The sequence below is a fragment of the Oxyura jamaicensis genome, chromosome 4 (genome assembly GCF_011077185.1).
Source record: "Oxyura jamaicensis isolate SHBP4307 breed ruddy duck chromosome 4, BPBGC_Ojam_1.0, whole genome shotgun sequence".
Taxonomy (NCBI): Eukaryota; Metazoa; Chordata; class Aves; order Anseriformes; family Anatidae; genus Oxyura; species Oxyura jamaicensis.
This window is the reverse complement of record NC_048896.1, coordinates 6,610,224-6,627,820: the sequence shown is the minus strand read 5'-3', so window position 1 is coordinate 6,627,820 and position 17,597 is coordinate 6,610,224. Positions and strand designations below refer to the sequence as shown.

The window sequence follows — 17,597 nt, the reverse complement described above, 5'->3', positions numbered from 1 at the left end:
TCTTCTAAAAAGTTAAATGAATTTATTCACTTTAATTCATGGGACAAGTTGACAGATTATTGTTCAGGAAAATTGGTTAAGAGCACAGAATCAAGATATATGCAACAGCTGTCACCAGAAGAATTGCAGATAAATTGCTGGGGGAAAAAATAAAAAAATAGAAATTAAAAAAAAAAAGACAAGAATCGGTGTTCCCTTAGCAAATGCTGCCCAGCATCACTGGGAGTTAGTGCCGAGATGTCCGTACAGCCTTGCTGGCATCAGCTACCCCACACTGAAAATGCCCACAGCCCCACTTGTAAATGCCCATGTATTTGCGAGACAGGCGTAGGAGCATCCAAAGAGACAAGACAGAGAACAAATATTTATTAATCAGAACAACATACCAAAGTTTATTGATTACTTCAAACAAAAGGTTTCATAATGAAAAAAGAGCAAGTTGCATTCATAAAAGGTAACATTCACATTCAATTTCCTTTATATAAAGCAACATAAACGTATAAAATTGCATTTACATGAAAAAAATGCAAGGTTGCAGTCCTTTTTTGCAAGAAGCTGAAAATGTATCTTCTCACTGCCTGTATATAATTTACACTTTGTATATACTATGTTGTTTTTTTAAAAAAATCCATAGCTGGGAAATTGGATGAATAGTGCAGTATTAGGTAAGTTTTTCAACTGTGTGTACCCAATTCAAATTTAAGCCTGTATGCAGTTCCAAGTCATTTATAATATTCTTGTAACAATTAGGATTAGTTTTTTGAAAAGTAGCTATGAATACAGCAAGGTTTTCCATTATCACATTACATTTTTCGAGGGAATCTTAATTACTTTGCTTATCTTTCAGTGTCACTAGACAGTGATTAAACTTCAGTGGATTACCATGAAAAAACCCAGCCTTTTTCCTTCAAGTTTCCCCACCGATAAGCCTGTACTGACCTTTTAGCTCGCTAACGAGCACTGTAACAGTGCAGCTTGTGTTATGGCATATGAACAACAATCACAGTATTACTGCCAGATTACTGCCACTTCCCCCAGCCTGACAGCTGATACCTTACACTTAATATCACTGCCTTTTTTCTCCTTCTGTGACTCCAGCACGTGTCCCCCATTCCCCTTGATTTCATGATACATCCACAGCAACAGAAATTTCACTTCTGCTGCTGCTGCTGCACAAGGAGGGGCAGCTCTTCTGGCCCATAGCTGCACAGCAGTCCTGGAACTACATCCATGTGCTAGCTGGAAATCCAAGCCCAAGAAAACTTGCTTTTCCCCAAAGGAGCTGCTATTCCTGACATTTCATCTTAACACCACCCTGCTTTTCAGCATACATGCCTTGGGGTTGAACGTACAGCTACAGCAATGGCTTGCTCCATACTGAGACTGGATACTTGAAAACAGGAAGAGAAAGATTTGGTTCCTAGAAGGCTTCAGCTTAACACAGGCCACAGCAATCAGCCTGTTTCAGTGGCTTTATTCAAACAGGTCACACATTGCACATACACGGCAAGCTTTGCTCCGTTCCCACTAACACCAACAGCGAGACTTCCAGCTGAATCTCACGGGAACAGAATTTGACCCTAGAAGTAGAATACAACAGAAAAACTGAGAAGCAGGATGTCAGGCCTGGGACAACTGGGGCTTGGAATGGTTTTGAATCACAGGAATTGCGCGTTTTAAAGGTTATGTAAACACGAGTCAGCAAGTGTGTATTTAGGTAGAAAGGTTAGATTTGGCATATAAAGCGCATCTTCATTGTATTCATCGCATACTCGATCTGTAGACACAACATTTTAGCAGTTAAAATTGAGAATCGGGCAAGGTCTGCAAGCTGAATTCTAGGTCCATGAGATGAGCTAGAAAAAGGAAAAAGAAAAAAGCTTTGCCCATGGGACACATGCTGGAAGCGCAGCTCCTTACTTGCATGCAGCAAGGAGTCGAGCTGTGGTTGCTCACAAGGTGACAGACACCACTTACGTTGAGGCCAGTGCAGAGCATATAATACAGCAGTCCTGTCCACAGCCCCCTGCCACGCGGGATGGTTCAAGGGCAGCCACAGGGGCTCTGCCCATCCCTCTGCTCCTTCCATCTCCATCCCCTCCCACATGGGTAGGGCCATCACAGAGTCCTTGTCGCATATGCCAGATGTGCCTGCAGCCTATCTGGATCCTGCTTGACTTTTTTTTTTTTTTTTTTGAAAAAGATGAATTTTGCAGCCAGAGAGCAAGAGATTCTTCAGAGAATTAACAGTCCACTCTAGCAAAATTTGATGAAGGGAATGTTCAATCTAGCCCCAGTTTGTTGTTCCCTTGCATGGAAGCAAAACAAAGCCTAAGAGACGTAGCAGGAGGTAAAAACCCAGCTGCAGTGTAAAGCTCATTGCTCCTGAAGGTAGATGTGAGTGTGTATCACAGTATTTCTGTGCAAGCCTCCGGCCGCAGGTTGTGCCCACAGGGCAAGGCAGCACGAGGGAGGACCTTCATAGGTCGGGTGGTGGCACGCAGGGTGCTCCATGACTGCATATGAGTCAACACGATGAAAAAGCTGCTTTTTCCACATATGAAGTGTCAGAGAAAATTGAGTCAGGCATCTTGCCTCTGCTGCACGCAACTTCGCACCTTAAAGAAAAGTTCCCACTACCTTGCTAAAGGTAGATTGAAAAGGAACATGCCAATTGAAAACCAAATAAAGTGTAAAATGAAATCAGATTAATGTACTTTTATTTTTAAAACCAACTTCTGTTTTTTTTAGTGCAAATAACTCAAGATGCAGTTTTATGCCTGCAAGTTCCCAGGCACCGTCCAGGTCCCTGGGACTGGCCAAGGACTGCGCTGTCACTCAGACCTTTAAAGTGTTTCACCAGCTGCACACTGCAGTAACGCAAGCACAGCCACAGGAGCCAGGGCAAACCTGGGCTGGAAGTCCGGCACAGCTCAGCTTTCAAGGTTCTTCCCTCCCCATGGAAGTTTCCTTACTCCATGAAGTCCTGGTACATTTCCAAAACAAGGAAAAACCATCCTGCCTTCACTTCTCACCAGGAACAAACCCACCAGCACAGAGCAAGCCAACACGGGAGGACACCCAGCACCACACTCTCCGCACGGGTGCTGCTGCTGCTTATGGATCCCTGATCGCTTCCAACCATCCCAGAGGGACACGTGACTGAACATTGTGCTGCCAGCGATGATTTTTCCCAAGTTTTCAAGTATTTCTGCCACACGCATCTGGCCACCCAACGCTGGGAGGGGGTGGCCCCCACAGCACCAGGCAAGATGTTCGCGGGGATGCATCTGGCTTCTGTGCCTTCGGGGAGCCAGCCAGGGCTGTTATGGGTTAAAGTCTGTGCTACTTCTTTGGTCAGGTGAAGCAAGAGACTTCAGCAACTCTCTGCTGCTCTCAGGCAGATCTGCAGCAGTGAGAGGAAGCCCCCATGTGACGTAGGGAGGCATTTCTCTCTTGCACTTTGATCATGCTGTTTTAGAACAATTCCAGAAGATGCTTTCCCAGTCTCCAATTACCGCAGTCTTCTGATTTGGCAGATTATTTTTTTGGGGGGTGGGGGGTGGGGGGGGGGGGGGGCCCGCGGAGGGAGGAAGCAACAAGACCAAAGACAAACAGGTACCGCGGCCAGTGCCTGGCTACTGCTTCATCAGCATGGCTGCTTACGTACTTGGTAATATTAAGCAGAACTCTTACGTTAAAAAACACGTGGTTTTGTTTGCTCGTTTTTTTGTCCCCTACAGGCTGACAATATGCACTGTTTGTATGGAGCATTTTAAAGTATCCTGAAGGGATATCTTTCTGCCGAATTAGTAACAGCATCTTCAGTCTTCACATAGCCATTCTCTATACGTTTGTATGACACTAACATAGGCAGATCAAATGGGCCAGTCTGCAAAAATCAGAAGGAAAACACACGCGTTGCAATTGTTACATTGCCAAAATCATAAACCTTTTTGCGTTTTTTTAGAAAGAGAAAAAAATTATGGGAGAAGAAGAATGATTAGACTAGGATAAAAGTGCCAAACTCCATTCACAACAGGGGGGTGAACAACAGGACAATAAATCATGGTGCAGAGCCCGCAAAGCGCTGCGCAGAGCCCAGCCCCACAGGGCGGTGAGCACCACCTGCTGCCCGCCGCGGCAGTGCCCGTGCAGGGCACGAAGCCCAGCTCCGGGCTGCCGCCCTTGGCCGCTTTCCCTGCCACTGATGATGAGATTGGCTTCTCTGCAGGCAGGTGGGAGCACACAGTGAGGAGGGGACTACAGAAAATCCACATTTTAATGCTTGCAGCTGCCACCACACAGCTATGTAACATCTCGCCTGAAAGCTAGGTTGTGAATTCAGTTAGGCACTTTTATTTTTTTCTGTAGCAAGAAGACAGCTTTCAGCTTACAAAATTTAGAATCAAATAAGCTTGTACCAGGATGTTCCCTGTGTATGTATATGCATACAGACACAGAGACATGCCTGCCATACGCTACGTTGACAAACAGACAAGTACATGTGTTTAGTTTCAATCTATTTAGATGAATTAAAATTTACTTAGTTCTATCTGACAACAGCATGCACCCTAGAAAATTGGATTTTTGTACTATTCAGATGCAATCTGGGAATCATTTTAATGGCTTAGACTTGAATACTTCATTGCAAGTACATCAGTGCTAACTTTTATAGCCAGCTAGCACAATTCACCACCTGTATTCTCATGCTGTTACCATTAGACCAAAATATCAGTTACACTGAAGGATTTGTTTTACATACAGCAATGTATTTCAGATTGAGCACATCTTTGCACATACAGGCTCATGCAAACACTAGATAGGACATGTCCCCAAATTAAAATGCATCCCAAGTATTGCATCTCCATTTCACAAAGACAGGTGCCCCACACCAATAATCAAGAGGATTACAGGAACCACAGTTTAATTGATTTGGGAAGTTACATTTGGTTAATCAATGCCTTTTAAAACCATCCCAACTCCTTAGGACAGGGTACCTGTTACAACACATTAGACTCATCTGAGAACGTTCTTAAAAGGAGTGGTCTGGCAGAAGGTCTGGCCGACAATGAATCAGGTGCCTTCCTACTGCTCTGCAACAGCGAGGCAAAAATACTTGTAGCACATGCAACACTTTAACCTACCTAGTGCTCCAACAACAAAAAACACATACGCACACACCTTTTTATAGGCAACTAAATCATACCACAAGGGATGTAACAATACACACTCCCTAAATACCATCGTGATCAATCCTGGCTGGGTTTTTCAGTGCAAGAGGCACAGATGGCACTCGGAGAAGAGCTCTGCTTCCCAAAATATTTACCTGCAGTCTTGGAGGTTTATGCTACAGGTACTTTTGAGAGGGAAACATCTTTGCTATTCCTTACAACCAGCATTTTATTAAAACAATGAGTGATACCCGTGAAACCAAGCACTAGGGGCATGTATCCAAGGCACTTGGCACTGGGGTGAGCCCCCTCAGCCCACGGGCAGCAAGCTGGAGACAGTCACTTGTAGTGTGAGTGCTAAGGCTTATGTGCCTGCACAAAGGGCAGCTGCAGCGTCAGCAAGAGTTATCTGCTGGGCAAGAAAGGTGCTTGAGAAGCTCCTGCACTATCCAACAAGCATAAGCTGTTTGCCAGGTTATCCGGAGAACGATCAGAATTGAGTCCACTTTGTTCTATGCTTTAGTGCAATTTGTATGTAGCCCACTAAAACAAACCTACAGAGGGGAGGCAGAAACGTGGAGACTACACGACTACAGAAAATTACACAGCAGCACCGATTTCCATGAACAGGAACAATTCACCCCATCTGAGGACCTGGTAGAAACCCCAGCATCATGACTGATGCCTGCCTAAAGTCCCCCCAGCGCCTAAGGGACACTGGACACAAAAGCATCACCTGTACCCATGTCACAGGTGCTGAGCATGAGCAGCTCAGCCACCAGGTGTGCAGCTGGTCCTGAGCATCTGAACAGCAGGAGACCAAAGGGGCAGAGACAGACAAAACATTTAAGCAAAAGATTGAAATTAAAGCAATGAGGGGGCAGAGGGAAGCAGGCTCTTGCTGGGTGAGCAAATCTAAACACGAGTTTTTAGTAGTTACGCATTAGAAGAAGGAAAAAGCAGGAGAGCAAGCAACACGTACTGACTCAGAAAGGAAATCACCTTATTCGCTCCAAGAAAAGCTGTGATTGCTGGAAGTTTGAGAAAGCATGAAGATAGTGGATGTTCCTGAGGAAGGAAGGCGCTTCGTTACCTAGTTCACAACAGCACAAAAGACAGAAAATTGCAGTACAAGAGAGAGAGAAAGGCAGAAACCAAAGAAAATAAGAATGTGCCTTGCAGTTAAAAAAAAGAACAACAAAAAACTAAACAAAAAAAATTCCACACAGAAAATTTAATAAAAACTGAACAGAGCTGCAGTGTTGTGTCATACAGAAACTCAGTCCCATACAGGTCAAGGGCAAGCTCCTATCAACCTGGCCTCGGTCCATCCTTTCCTTCCAGAGGGGACCCTCAGCTGTCAAGCTGGGTGTTCAGGCAGCTAAACAAGGACACTGATCTGGTTTTGTACGTAATGCTCCCCTTGGGAAACCTGTATCTATTTTTTTTTCCAATATTAAGCTTAGGATTCTCAAAAAGGATCTCAATTTAAAATCCTCTACCTAGTCTTGGTTGCCTTTGAAAAAATGTGTGGTTGACTTCAATGTCTGACAGCCAGCGTGACATCGAGAGCTGGTAACTGCTCCAGGCATTTTATAGAGCTCAACTTGAAATGTGCTTTTCAGTAAGGCTCAGCCTGCATTTAGTTTAGAATGCACATATGAAAAGACTTTTCTAGTAGATACTTAGTGTTGATTTGCTAAACGATTTCACAAGAGCCATTTTTTACACATTTAAAGCACACTTGAAAGTGAGCGTTAAATAGTAGAATGGATCTTCTGGCCAAGAGCTGGAGGCAAAAATGGGTCTCCTCTTGGGTGAATTGAGCTGGGATTCGGTAACACCCAGGTTACCCTTCCAGGACAGTGGCCTCAAACTGCCCTATGACTACAGCTGAGAGCAAATCATTTCCATCCTCCCCAATCAGGGTGTCAATCCAGAAACTATTAAGTCATGCTTACAAGAAATAACATGGAACTGGGAAGAGTTTAGCTATACTTATTTTACCATCTGTATTGCTTTCAAATTTAATGGTTTGAGTGGTGGTTTTTTTTGGTCTTTCAAACACGTTTTACTTCACCGATACTTTGCCAAGCTGGTAATTCAAAGGTTATGGGGGAAAAAAAAAACAACTTACTACTTCATTGGATATATAGAAAAGATTGTTAGCTCTATTAAAAAGTATACGAGTACCAAAAATAACAGGCTATCCCGGGGGAAGAAAGTGCACTGAAACCTCACAGGATCTACCAGCTTCAGGAGAGAAGCCTGTTCTGCACCTGAGTATTTGAAAAGTCACCCAGTGTTTTTGTGTGACACAGAGCCCTGCCCAAGCTACGTAAAATAAGCTCTGCGCAGCCCTGCAGGGACAGTGGAGCCAGTTCAGGGTACAGCTGGCAGAGGGGTCACCTCTGCTGTGCCACTAGCTTGCAGCGATGGAGACACCCAGACCAAAATGAGCCATGAAAGAAAGTGCATGCTGCTGCCGTGGGCACTGCTGCCTCCTGCCCCTTCGGCTGCATTGACAGGCTGTGCTCCATCGCTGCTTGAGAAAACACAAAGCTGTTGGCAAGTGGGCAGGACTGGCTTGCAGCTCGCCGCTTGCTGACCTGCTACAAAACTTGCTAAAATCGCAGGAGGGAAGAGAGGCGCCGCAGGAGGGAGGCGAGGTGGACAGAGCGACAGGCGGCAGAGCACAGCCAGGGTTAGCAGGCGCTGCCCAGGAGGATGATGCTGCAGGGATGCTTGCCACCTCTGGGCAAGCACATGGCAAGGGACGGCGACTGTCTCCATGGGGGACACGCTCTGTGTGGAGTAACCCTGAGCACTTTTGGGGAGAGCTGGACACTGCGGGCTCACACTGCTGCACTGATCTCTGCTATTAGGGAAATGGGCAGGTGTGACAAGACCTGCCTGAATCACTCCCCCAGCACTGGCACCTGGAGGGCATATCCAAGCAGAACGTCTTGCATAGGTTGACTTAAAATCAAGTAGCTTTTGTCAGTACACAACATGGTTTGGTTGATCAGTTTGGATTGGACAAGGGTTATAGTACTTTTATAAAGAGACAAGTTTTCCATCCAGCCTAGGTAATTAAGGAAAGGCACTGGTTGAGTCTCACCACACTAGAGATCTAGGCTGTATTTTTAGATGAGCTTCTTGACATTTCTGGCACATGAAAGAGCAAGACGCGACTCTAGCAAGCCTCCCTCGAGATGTGAATGGCACACAGTACTATTACAGGCTCATCTGGTGCTTAAGAATAGAAGAGGCCTTTCTGAAAATACTGTGCGATATATCACCTTGTTCCTTACCTGATGATTTTTCTCTTTTATATTTTTTAAAACTATTAGAAGAATTTCTGGGAAAAGGCTGATAAAGATCAGGAGAATTATTGCCAGCCACGTGGAAACAGAAGTCAGCATATGGGCAAATACAAAATACATTCTTTGCTGCTTCAAGAAAGGCCTGAAAAAGAAAAGATACAAACACATTCTGGTTAACACCGCCAGCCACACGAGTTTCCCAACTAGGTCAGACTCGGATCAAACTGTTCACAGTAACGCCTCCCTTTCCAAGGCAGATGGGTACAGCCTGCACAGACACAGGCTGCCCATTCCTCTCCCCACCCATCTCCTGCCCTCAGCTGCACTAATTCTGAACAGCCCTTGTCCAGCAGCTTCCCTGGACTACTCTTATGTTTCTCCCACCTTCATAATGCCTCTTCCCTACCACTTCTAGTCTAAGCCACTGTTCCTCCTTGTTGCAGCAGCAGCGGGACCTGTGCTTTCTCCTGCTTACCTCCCCCTCAGATGCCCCATGGTGCCAGGCCCTACTGCCCATCAGACAGTCTGCCTGTCTGTTCTTCCCTCTCCTATCCCCAGGTTTCTTTCCAACATCATTTTTTCCTTTCTTTCCCACCCACATGCACAAATGGATGCTGAAATATTTACTCTGGCACCTCCCGGCGAAGACGGAGGCCTCAGCACCAGAAATACCCTCGCGGGCAGAAAGGCGAACTGCCTCTCACCAGCACCAAGCTCCCAGACTGCAAGCAGGTGCTGCCTGCCTCCAGGCTGGTGCACAGATCTGGTCACACAACAGCCCTCTTCCAGCAGTGCTGCATTGAGAGAGCATCCTTTCCCCTCCCCAGGAACAAACTCCACCATGACAGCACTAGAATATTCCATCTGAAGACAAAGCAGACTCATGTTGCCTACCACTATTAATCACCATGATCGGTACTAACACTTGCTTGTCACAGTTACAAACACCCTGCTGTCCCCAAACCTTTGGATAGCCCAAATGAGGAGACACTGCAGTGTTCCCCACAAAGCAGGTGATGGACATTCCCCTAAAAAGTACCACTGAAAGAAAAGATACTTGCCAAATGACTCCTCCCCAAAAGAACGAGAAAAACACATAGAAGGCAAGGGAGCCCCATATCACAAAGTGGTTCATCCACGTCCAGAATCGAGTATCTAATGCTAGCTGTGTAAATACAAATTAAAAATAAAAATTAACAGGCAGAACAAGCATTACAAGCAGAGGGTATTCTACTATATTTATATAAAATTTGTCTGCTTTCAGAGTATGACTGAAGTTTTCCAGTCAGCTACTTCCCTGCATACATACACTTGGGAAACACTTTCAATACTACAGACTGGCACAACATCAACAGGGAAGCAGCAAGTTTCTAATTGCAGCTGATACTTTTTAATAGAGTAAGTTTGATGCAATCTCTGATGCTACATGAAACAAATGTGTAAAGGTTGCAGTAACTGTAATTGCCTTCTGTCACCACCTGCTGTCCTGAACCAAACATAAAAGACCTTTTGTAAGTCCTTATGCAAACTGTTCATTCCGGAAAGCTCCGTGAAACAAAGCAGTTTGGCTGTTATTGTTTGACAGATGTGCTTTTGTGATCCCTATGGTGCTGAGCAGCATCTGAAAGGAGGCAGTAAACCCCAGTACTCAGCTGTTCCTCTCCTCTTTCTGGAGCTGAAAGTCAAGGGGTGTTAAGTGTGGGGAAAGAAGTCAACTGTAACCAACTGGGGTTCTCAGAAGAGGGCAAAAATAGGAAATTAATTTACCAGAGCATAAGCACTTATCATAAACACACCCCCCCCCACACAGACCAGAGGCTACACAAAGGACAGCAGCCGATAAGCTACTTATAAATTCCTGCCAGTGTGGAGGAACAGAAGATATGCAGTGGAGGGGGAAAGGTATTCATAAAATACATCTTCAATGTATTTACCACACAGGGTAAACGATTTTACACTGATCTATATACACAACATTCAAAAAGGACTGCAAGAAGAAGGGAAGAAAGAGGCTAACCTTCAGAGTGACGGTGAACACCAGCACAGTGAAAACAATCGTTCCGAAGGTCCAATTCCCAAACACCTGGAAAACACGTTGCATTGCCACATGTGCCTCTGTCCGCCTCGTTCGACAGGAACAGAAACAACGACAATGACAACGGTGCAAGCAAGGACTGGAAGGGGAAGGAGGGATGGTGCGACTGCTACTCGGGACTCGCGCCGGGCGCTCAGCACGCCAGCCGCCCGCTATGCTAACCCTGTGCCATGCACTACCACGGACAAGTGACCCGGTGTCGTGACAGTGACAGGTACAACCTCCTACTAACAGCAATGTTGACTGAAAATACAAGTCATTTGGACCACCTGCATTTCATGACTTCTTGGTAATTTACTCAGTTTCTGCTTTCTCGTAACACGGAACCTTATTTATCGTGCCATTTTAGTCCCACTTGCAGGACACACCAGTGGGTGCTTCTCCATACGAGAATACGCTGGTTTGGTTTGCAGACACTAGTGACTACGCACAACAAAGAAAAGCAGATACTGTATATAAATCCAAATGATGGCAATGAATGGGACAGATGCTTACCAAAGGCTGTCAAGATCTGAATGCATACATTAAAACAGAAAGTGAAATGTAAAAGATTTTAAAAAATGCAAAAAAAAATTAAAGTCAATAGGAGCGAAAAAGGAGTCAATCAAACATACATGGATATTATGAGCAATTGCTGGTAGCAGTTCTTTACAGGCATAAGTGCTTACAAAACAGGACAAAACCACAGGTCTTATTTTAGTGCCACATGGACTTGACCTCTCAAGGCATCTGCAGTGCTTACATGTTTTATTCAAATGCAACCAGAATGGCTATAAATACAGAAAGGCACTGAATCTACAATACATGTGTGTGACTACACATAGCTGGGGCCATAAATGGTGGCACTGATGCAATGTATGCAAATCTCAGCTTTCCTCCAAATGGTCTCCTATAAAAAAAAAGCTAAGGTGTTTTCAAGGATCACAAGTGATGGTGTAAAGCTCTCCATCAGCTGAGAACTGCTAACACCTCCTTTCAGTAGAGAGTGTCCCCAGACAGCACAGACCACCACGTGCGTGGCAGATGCACTGCACCGATGCCTTGCTCTGTTCTCAGCTAACCAGCAAAAATAAAAAATAAAAATTTTTTCCCCCTCCCCATCTTCCTGTGCAAGTTTGCCTGGGCCAGCTCGCACACCTCACTCACATGGTGATGCAAATGCTGGTCCCAGCGCGAGAGGCATGAACAAGCAGACAGCAGGGGCAAGAGCAGCCTGCTCACTTCTTATGGCAGCGCTAACTTATGCTGGCTTTGACACCGCAGCAAGCCACCAGCACCAGGCTTCCTCCCCGCAACGGGAGGCAGGGGGCTGGATCAGGCCTCGTGCAGGCACTGCTTCAGTCCCTTGTTGCCTGGGCAGGGTTCCCTCACCAGCAGGTCCTGCCCTGCACCCAGCCAACACCTGGGACTACATGGAGGGGTGAAAGTACACTGTGCAAAGCACAGGCTGGAGACATTGCTGGGTGGAATAAAGTTCTTTGTAAGACTACTTATTGTACCTAGAGAGCATAACCACCTCTACACTGTTTCCATGGCGATTTGGAAAATGTTTGGTTTTAAGCATTTGCTTCAGAATCACACCATTAGCAATGCTACACCGTTGGACGAGACTTGAGACACAGTGCACAGAGTAAGCATGTAGATATTCACTGACAGGCATATAAAAGAGGCAGGGCACAAAAGAAACACTCATCTTTCTTTCTTTTTTGGTGTTGTTACCTTTCCATTATCTTCCAATGATGAATTTTGAAAAAGAAAATAAACCCCAAAGAAAAACACGAGTCCTTCAAAGGCGCCCAGGAAGGTCCAGTACAAGAAAGGCCTCCACTGCAGCATTGCATTATCGGAAACTTTCCTGCCAAGAAAACAAGAAAAATCATCATGTAGGACCTGCTGCAAAGCCCAGGGTTTCCATGGGCTTGGAGCAGGCCCTTGCAGTAGGAGACAAGAAGATAAAACACATGAACACAACACATGAACACATGAAGATAAAACACATGAATGCCAGCACATAGGACTTAAACATTTGCTATATGCAGATACTGGTCCTAAGAAACCAAAAGACATTCAGCATTTTTTTTATCCTCCTCTAGGTAATGCAGACAAAAATCCAATCCCATCCAAATGAAGCAAGCAGCTGTAATGCTGTCCCAGGCATCTCGTGCAGCCACCTTGCTGCCTGCCTTATCCGCAGTTAACAACTGCTGAATTTCAAAACCAGAGCTATGTGTCGAAGAAGTGCATGAGATGCAGTGGACTTGTGGCACGCTTCCCTCTCTTTTTGTTGAATGCACAAACTCACATTTTTGGGAAAGCTCTGTGAGTGCTGTTCCTGGAAGTGGTGTTTTTCTGTACAGGCTGAAAATAAACTCTTGAATCGTACTGTGGGTTTTTAGCATGGGGGTTTTAGCAGGAGGCTCTTGGCTGAGAACAGGAATAAGATCTGGCACGGAGGCAGCAGCAGCAGGTGGATGCACCATTGACAGGGCCCTGCGAGGACATGCACCAAGGCCACTGTCACAGCCATGGAGCTGCAAACCCAGAACCACATCCAGCCTCAGTTCCTTTGGTCCCTGCTGCAGGTCCCCAGCAGCACCCTCAGGGACCTGTGCTTTTGACTACACCTCAAACAGCCTGACGCTGGCTAGACATGGAAAGGAAATACTGTTCCAGAAGTCTTTCCCCGAAATATTTGAAAACCACTGTTTATGCTTAAAAAAGCTTCTTGCATCACTGTATTTTTAGATGGTCTTCTTTAAAACTTGAAGATTGATGGGGGATGAAAGCATGTTTATGGCAAAACCAAAAATCCTCTCTTCTCATTTTTTTCTTAACTGTTCAAGCAATACATCTATTATCAGCAAGATGCACCCTGTAAAGAGGTGTGATGCTGAGCTCCTGTAATTGCAATTTCTAAAAGCAAAACACTACTGGAATGCTATGCATGATACTCTCTAACATACTGTAATTTGGGTATGAGTAAGGAGCACAGATAAATCAGACTAAGAGCTATTTTTGCAAGGAGAGAAAATGCAAAGAGCCTCCTTAGTGCAATCTGTTTTGCATTCACATTTATGGCCTGCAGCACTCATCGTAAACAGACTTTTTACTGAGCCTAAGCCTAGAGATCTGCACTGCAGCAACTCAGCACTTCATACAGCAGAGGCACAGCAGTCATTCTGTATTCAGCAGCACATGCATAGTCCTGAATATTCAAAGTGAAGCTATCTGACTGCACAATTAATCTGTTTTCCCTCAACTCACACACACCAGTGATCAGATAGCTCACCAGGTGAATGCTCAGGGGGCTGCTGTTATTGCTCTATGCTACACAATATTCAATTACAAATTTATTTAAAAACGTGTGTTTTGCCATATGAGTGGAGGAACACAGAAGTTTAATCAATCGTATAACTGAGTAGCTATTTCAGAAATACTCAAATCCCCTGGAGGGCTGCACCCATGTACATGCATGGGCAGGACTGGGGGGGGAAGACATGAATATTTCAGGTTCTGCAGGAGGTCAGGGACTCCCCCAGTTGCAATGAGGCAGAAAAAGAAGTCAGTAAAGCAGGGAGATAATCTCCTCTTAAACTCTGCTTTCCACCTGCAATGTGGAGGAAACTCTGAGTGCAAAGAGCACAGCTCCCAGGGATTTTGAAATGGAGATTTGGCCTTTGGGGGATATCCATCCAGACCAGCTGAGAAACTACCTGCTTGAGTTGGATTTCATGAGCATTTGTTTTCCTGTAAATGAATAGATATCTCTTCTCCTGAAAGATAGATTTTCCCTCTATCTATTGCATGTTCCATCATGTGCTTGGCTCACACTGCCTAGCTCAGAACTAACGTGAGTGAATTCTCTGGCCAGAATTGCAGCTTGATTTTTTCCTATAGATGAATAATTCCATCTACAGCCCTTTATTATTTTTTTAAATAGAGGCAGAAGGGCAATTTGCTGGACCAGATACTGTTAGAGAGCATAAACAGAAATAGGCATTAAGCACATAAGCAGTGGGAACATAAGAAGTCTTTTCTGCAGTTCCATGGCTGCCTTGTCACCATCACAGGGCAGGTACACCAACCAGCTCAAGTGATCCCTGATGGATTGTTTCACTGTGATGGATTGTTTTTGCACCAACAAAGCTTAAACTGTGGCCAACGAAGCTGTGCTGAGGCTTACCCAGTCCTTTGCTACTTACATATACAGTTGTGGATCTGAGGTCAGCGTGTCAATGTTGATGTGCTGCTCCAGGAGGCTGTAAGCCAGGATAGGTAGTGACGTGAAGCAGATGTTGTACATGGTAAGGTAAGCAGCATCGTACAGAGGCTGAAAAGAGGGAGAAGGGCAAAATGAGACAGAAACTTGGTTTTAGAAGTCTCCCTATAAATAGATTTACAGTTTCCAGCCCTTGCCTCCATACATAACCCTTTGTCAGAGATGCGACACACCCCGTGAGATGTCAACAGGGCCGAGGCACCCACAGGCTGTGTGGCCAGAACCATATGGTCACCGAGGGCAGCCCCACCACCAGCAGCTCTGCACCTGCCTGGGCTTGGCCCCAGCTCGACCTCCAGAAAAACATGATTAAACAGTCCTTATTGGAGCTCTTCTGTAGCTGCTCTTGTGCTGCCGTTTCTATTAATACACTTGATGTCTCCTGTGACTCTCTAAAGACTAGACTTTTTTTAGACTATGTTTTTTCTTTTTTCTTTTTTTTTTTTTTAAAAGCAAGTGGTTCTGCTGAGACAAGCAGAGAATAATCTCCTATGATTGCTTTTAAGACCAAGCAGACACAAAAGCATGCAATGAACTCAAAACCCACAGAATTGTCTCCAAACACCCGAGCCCACCCCTCACAGAAATCCATCCTTCTGACACTCGTTTGGATTAAGCAAGCGCCTGATGATGCTCATCATGTGCCTTACTTTAAAGGCTCTGATAAAAGAACAAACTGTCCTTCCTTTTGAAAGACAACTTTAATACAGGGAAATACAGCAGGGAGAAAAAGACCAGAAAGTCTTCAAAAAACTTTTATCTTCAGAGTAGCAAAATTAGGTGTTGGCAAACCAGCTAAACCGCCCTCTTGTTACTTTGGGAAGGCATTCATGTTTAAGCAACAAAAATGGTCATGGATGGGAATGGAAAGCAAGCCAATTTATTTCCAATTGTAGGTTTCAAAAATATTATGCTCCAGACATGGTGCTGAGCAAGGAGGTCAATTTGTACTACCACCTAAAGAAAGAAGAGGAAGAGACAGGAGGCATAAAAGTCAAATCTCTGCTACGAAGCCTTATGATGTGACTTGCTTTTCCCCTGTCTTTTTAGATATATTACTGGAAGTTACCTGCTGTGAGAATCCACAGAAGAACTGGTATAAAAATTGTGGTAAAATGAAGCAAAGGTTCTAGAAAGATGAAAAAAGAAGGGTTAGCAGGGAGCAGGGAAGCATTTATGCACTCAGTGAATGCTTGACTTTTCATTCTAAATCCAAATATTTTCCCCCTATTATCAGATAATATCTGATATTATGATATCAGATGATATTATGATGCAGTGGTTTCAGCTGGGATAGAATTACTTTTCCTCCTAGTAGCTGCTATGATGCTGTGTTTTGGATTTAGGATGAGAATAATGCTGATAACACACTGATGGCTTAGTTGCTGCAGACTAGTGTTTACACAGAATCAGGGACTCCTCAGCTCCTCACACCATCCTGCCAGTGAGGAGGCCAGGGGTGCACAAGGAGCTGGGAGGGAAGAGAATCAGGACAGCTGGCCCAGACTGGCCAAGGGGATACTCCCTACCGTATGATGTCATGCAGAAAAATTAACATGGGGGGGACTGGCTGGGGGAACCAGCTGGGGGAACCACTGCTCGGGGACAGGCTGGGCATCGGTCAGCGGGTGGTGAGAAACTGCATTGTACATCACTTGCTCTGTACATTCTATTATCATTTTTATCACCATCATCATTATTTCTCATCCTTTTCTGTCCTAATAAACTGTCTTTATCTCAACCCATTAGCTTTTGCTTTTGTTTTCCTTCTGATTCTCTCCCATCCCACTGGAAGGTGGGGGAGCGAACAGCTGTGAGGTGTTTAGCTGCCTGCTGGTTAAAGCACAACATCAGGACACTGCGTTCTACCAAACGTTACACCAATCCCAGCTTCTACTATCTGCAGAAGACATTGGAAGAAGTAATGACCTCGCATTCCTTTATATATCATACTTTCAAACAACAGGCACATGGGAGACACACATCCTTTTCTAGGTAAACACAACAGAATATCCTATTCATGTTTTTTCTTTTTCCATTTTTTTCTACTGTCAAAGAAACCTGTACTATAAACAACAAAATGAGCTGAACACACATCCTTACCTTATAGAAGAAATACTGTACAAGGTGTGCTATTCTCACATAATATAAATGCCCATGTGCTAGTAGCAATTTTCTTAAGTGTTTAAACTTTGGAACAGCATAGTCACTGTTTCTTGCAGCCTGCCGTCCTTCTTTGCCTTTTATACCTGAAGACAGAAGAATTGCAAGGGATTAATCCATATGGGACTGGAATTTGGACTGATGCTACCCATGTTTGTTCACATAAGTCTGTCTCAAGCCACAACAAAGGCCACATTTCATTCTTGATTCTACAAGGACTTTCCATTTCAAACACGTCCATGCATCCAGCCTGCATGCCCACCCGTGGCATTCTGGGGACTGTGCCTGTAGGCACAGGGTGCCAGGCAGACACCCCAGGAGAGCAAAACACTAAAGCTCTTCAAGACATGGCATGGTCTTTGCTCTGCAACAATCAGACATGCCTCTGGAGTTTTTAATCTATATTTAGTTTGCTATCCAAGTTTCTAGGTAAGAGAATGTGGTGAAGAGTATCTAAGAAAATCCAAGATACCTAACTGGTTTCCCCAGGGGCTTGCCTGCATCTAGCAGTCTGGTTATTTCACTGCAGATACTCAGCCTCCCCAGAAATCCCCTCAGAG

At 44.9% G+C, this 17,597-nt stretch overlaps 1 protein-coding gene across 9 annotated transcripts in view; it reads right to left on the bottom strand.

Annotated features, from left to right (window-relative positions):
* Positions 1 to 613: 613 nt before the first annotated feature.
* The window catches only part of ATP11C (ATPase phospholipid transporting 11C), a 59,700-nt gene continuing 42,716 nt past the window's right edge, over positions 614 to 17,597 (bottom strand). For 4 of the 9 annotated variants that reach the window (XM_035323533.1, XM_035323531.1, XM_035323530.1 and 1 more), the window contains exons 22-31: positions 16,978 to 17,123; positions 15,944 to 16,003; positions 14,798 to 14,925; positions 12,315 to 12,450; positions 11,091 to 11,106; positions 10,518 to 10,583; positions 9,562 to 9,665; positions 8,489 to 8,642; positions 6,177 to 6,267; positions 614 to 3,892 (exon numbers count right to left, since the gene is read on the bottom strand). In XM_035323533.1, coding sequence (XP_035179424.1) covers positions 3,865 to 3,892; positions 6,177 to 6,267; positions 8,489 to 8,642; positions 9,562 to 9,665; positions 10,518 to 10,583; positions 11,091 to 11,106; positions 12,315 to 12,450; positions 14,798 to 14,925; positions 15,944 to 16,003; positions 16,978 to 17,123 — 929 coding nt within the window. In that variant the 3' untranslated portion in view covers positions 614 to 3,864. Of the gene's footprint in view, positions 3,893 to 5,000; positions 5,097 to 6,176; positions 6,268 to 8,488; positions 8,643 to 9,561; positions 9,666 to 10,517; positions 10,584 to 11,090; positions 11,107 to 12,314; positions 12,451 to 14,797; positions 14,926 to 15,943; positions 16,004 to 16,977; positions 17,124 to 17,597 lie in introns of all 9 variants that reach the window. The other 5 variants (XR_004750079.1, XM_035323538.1, XM_035323537.1 and 2 more) reach the window with 5 other exon arrangements.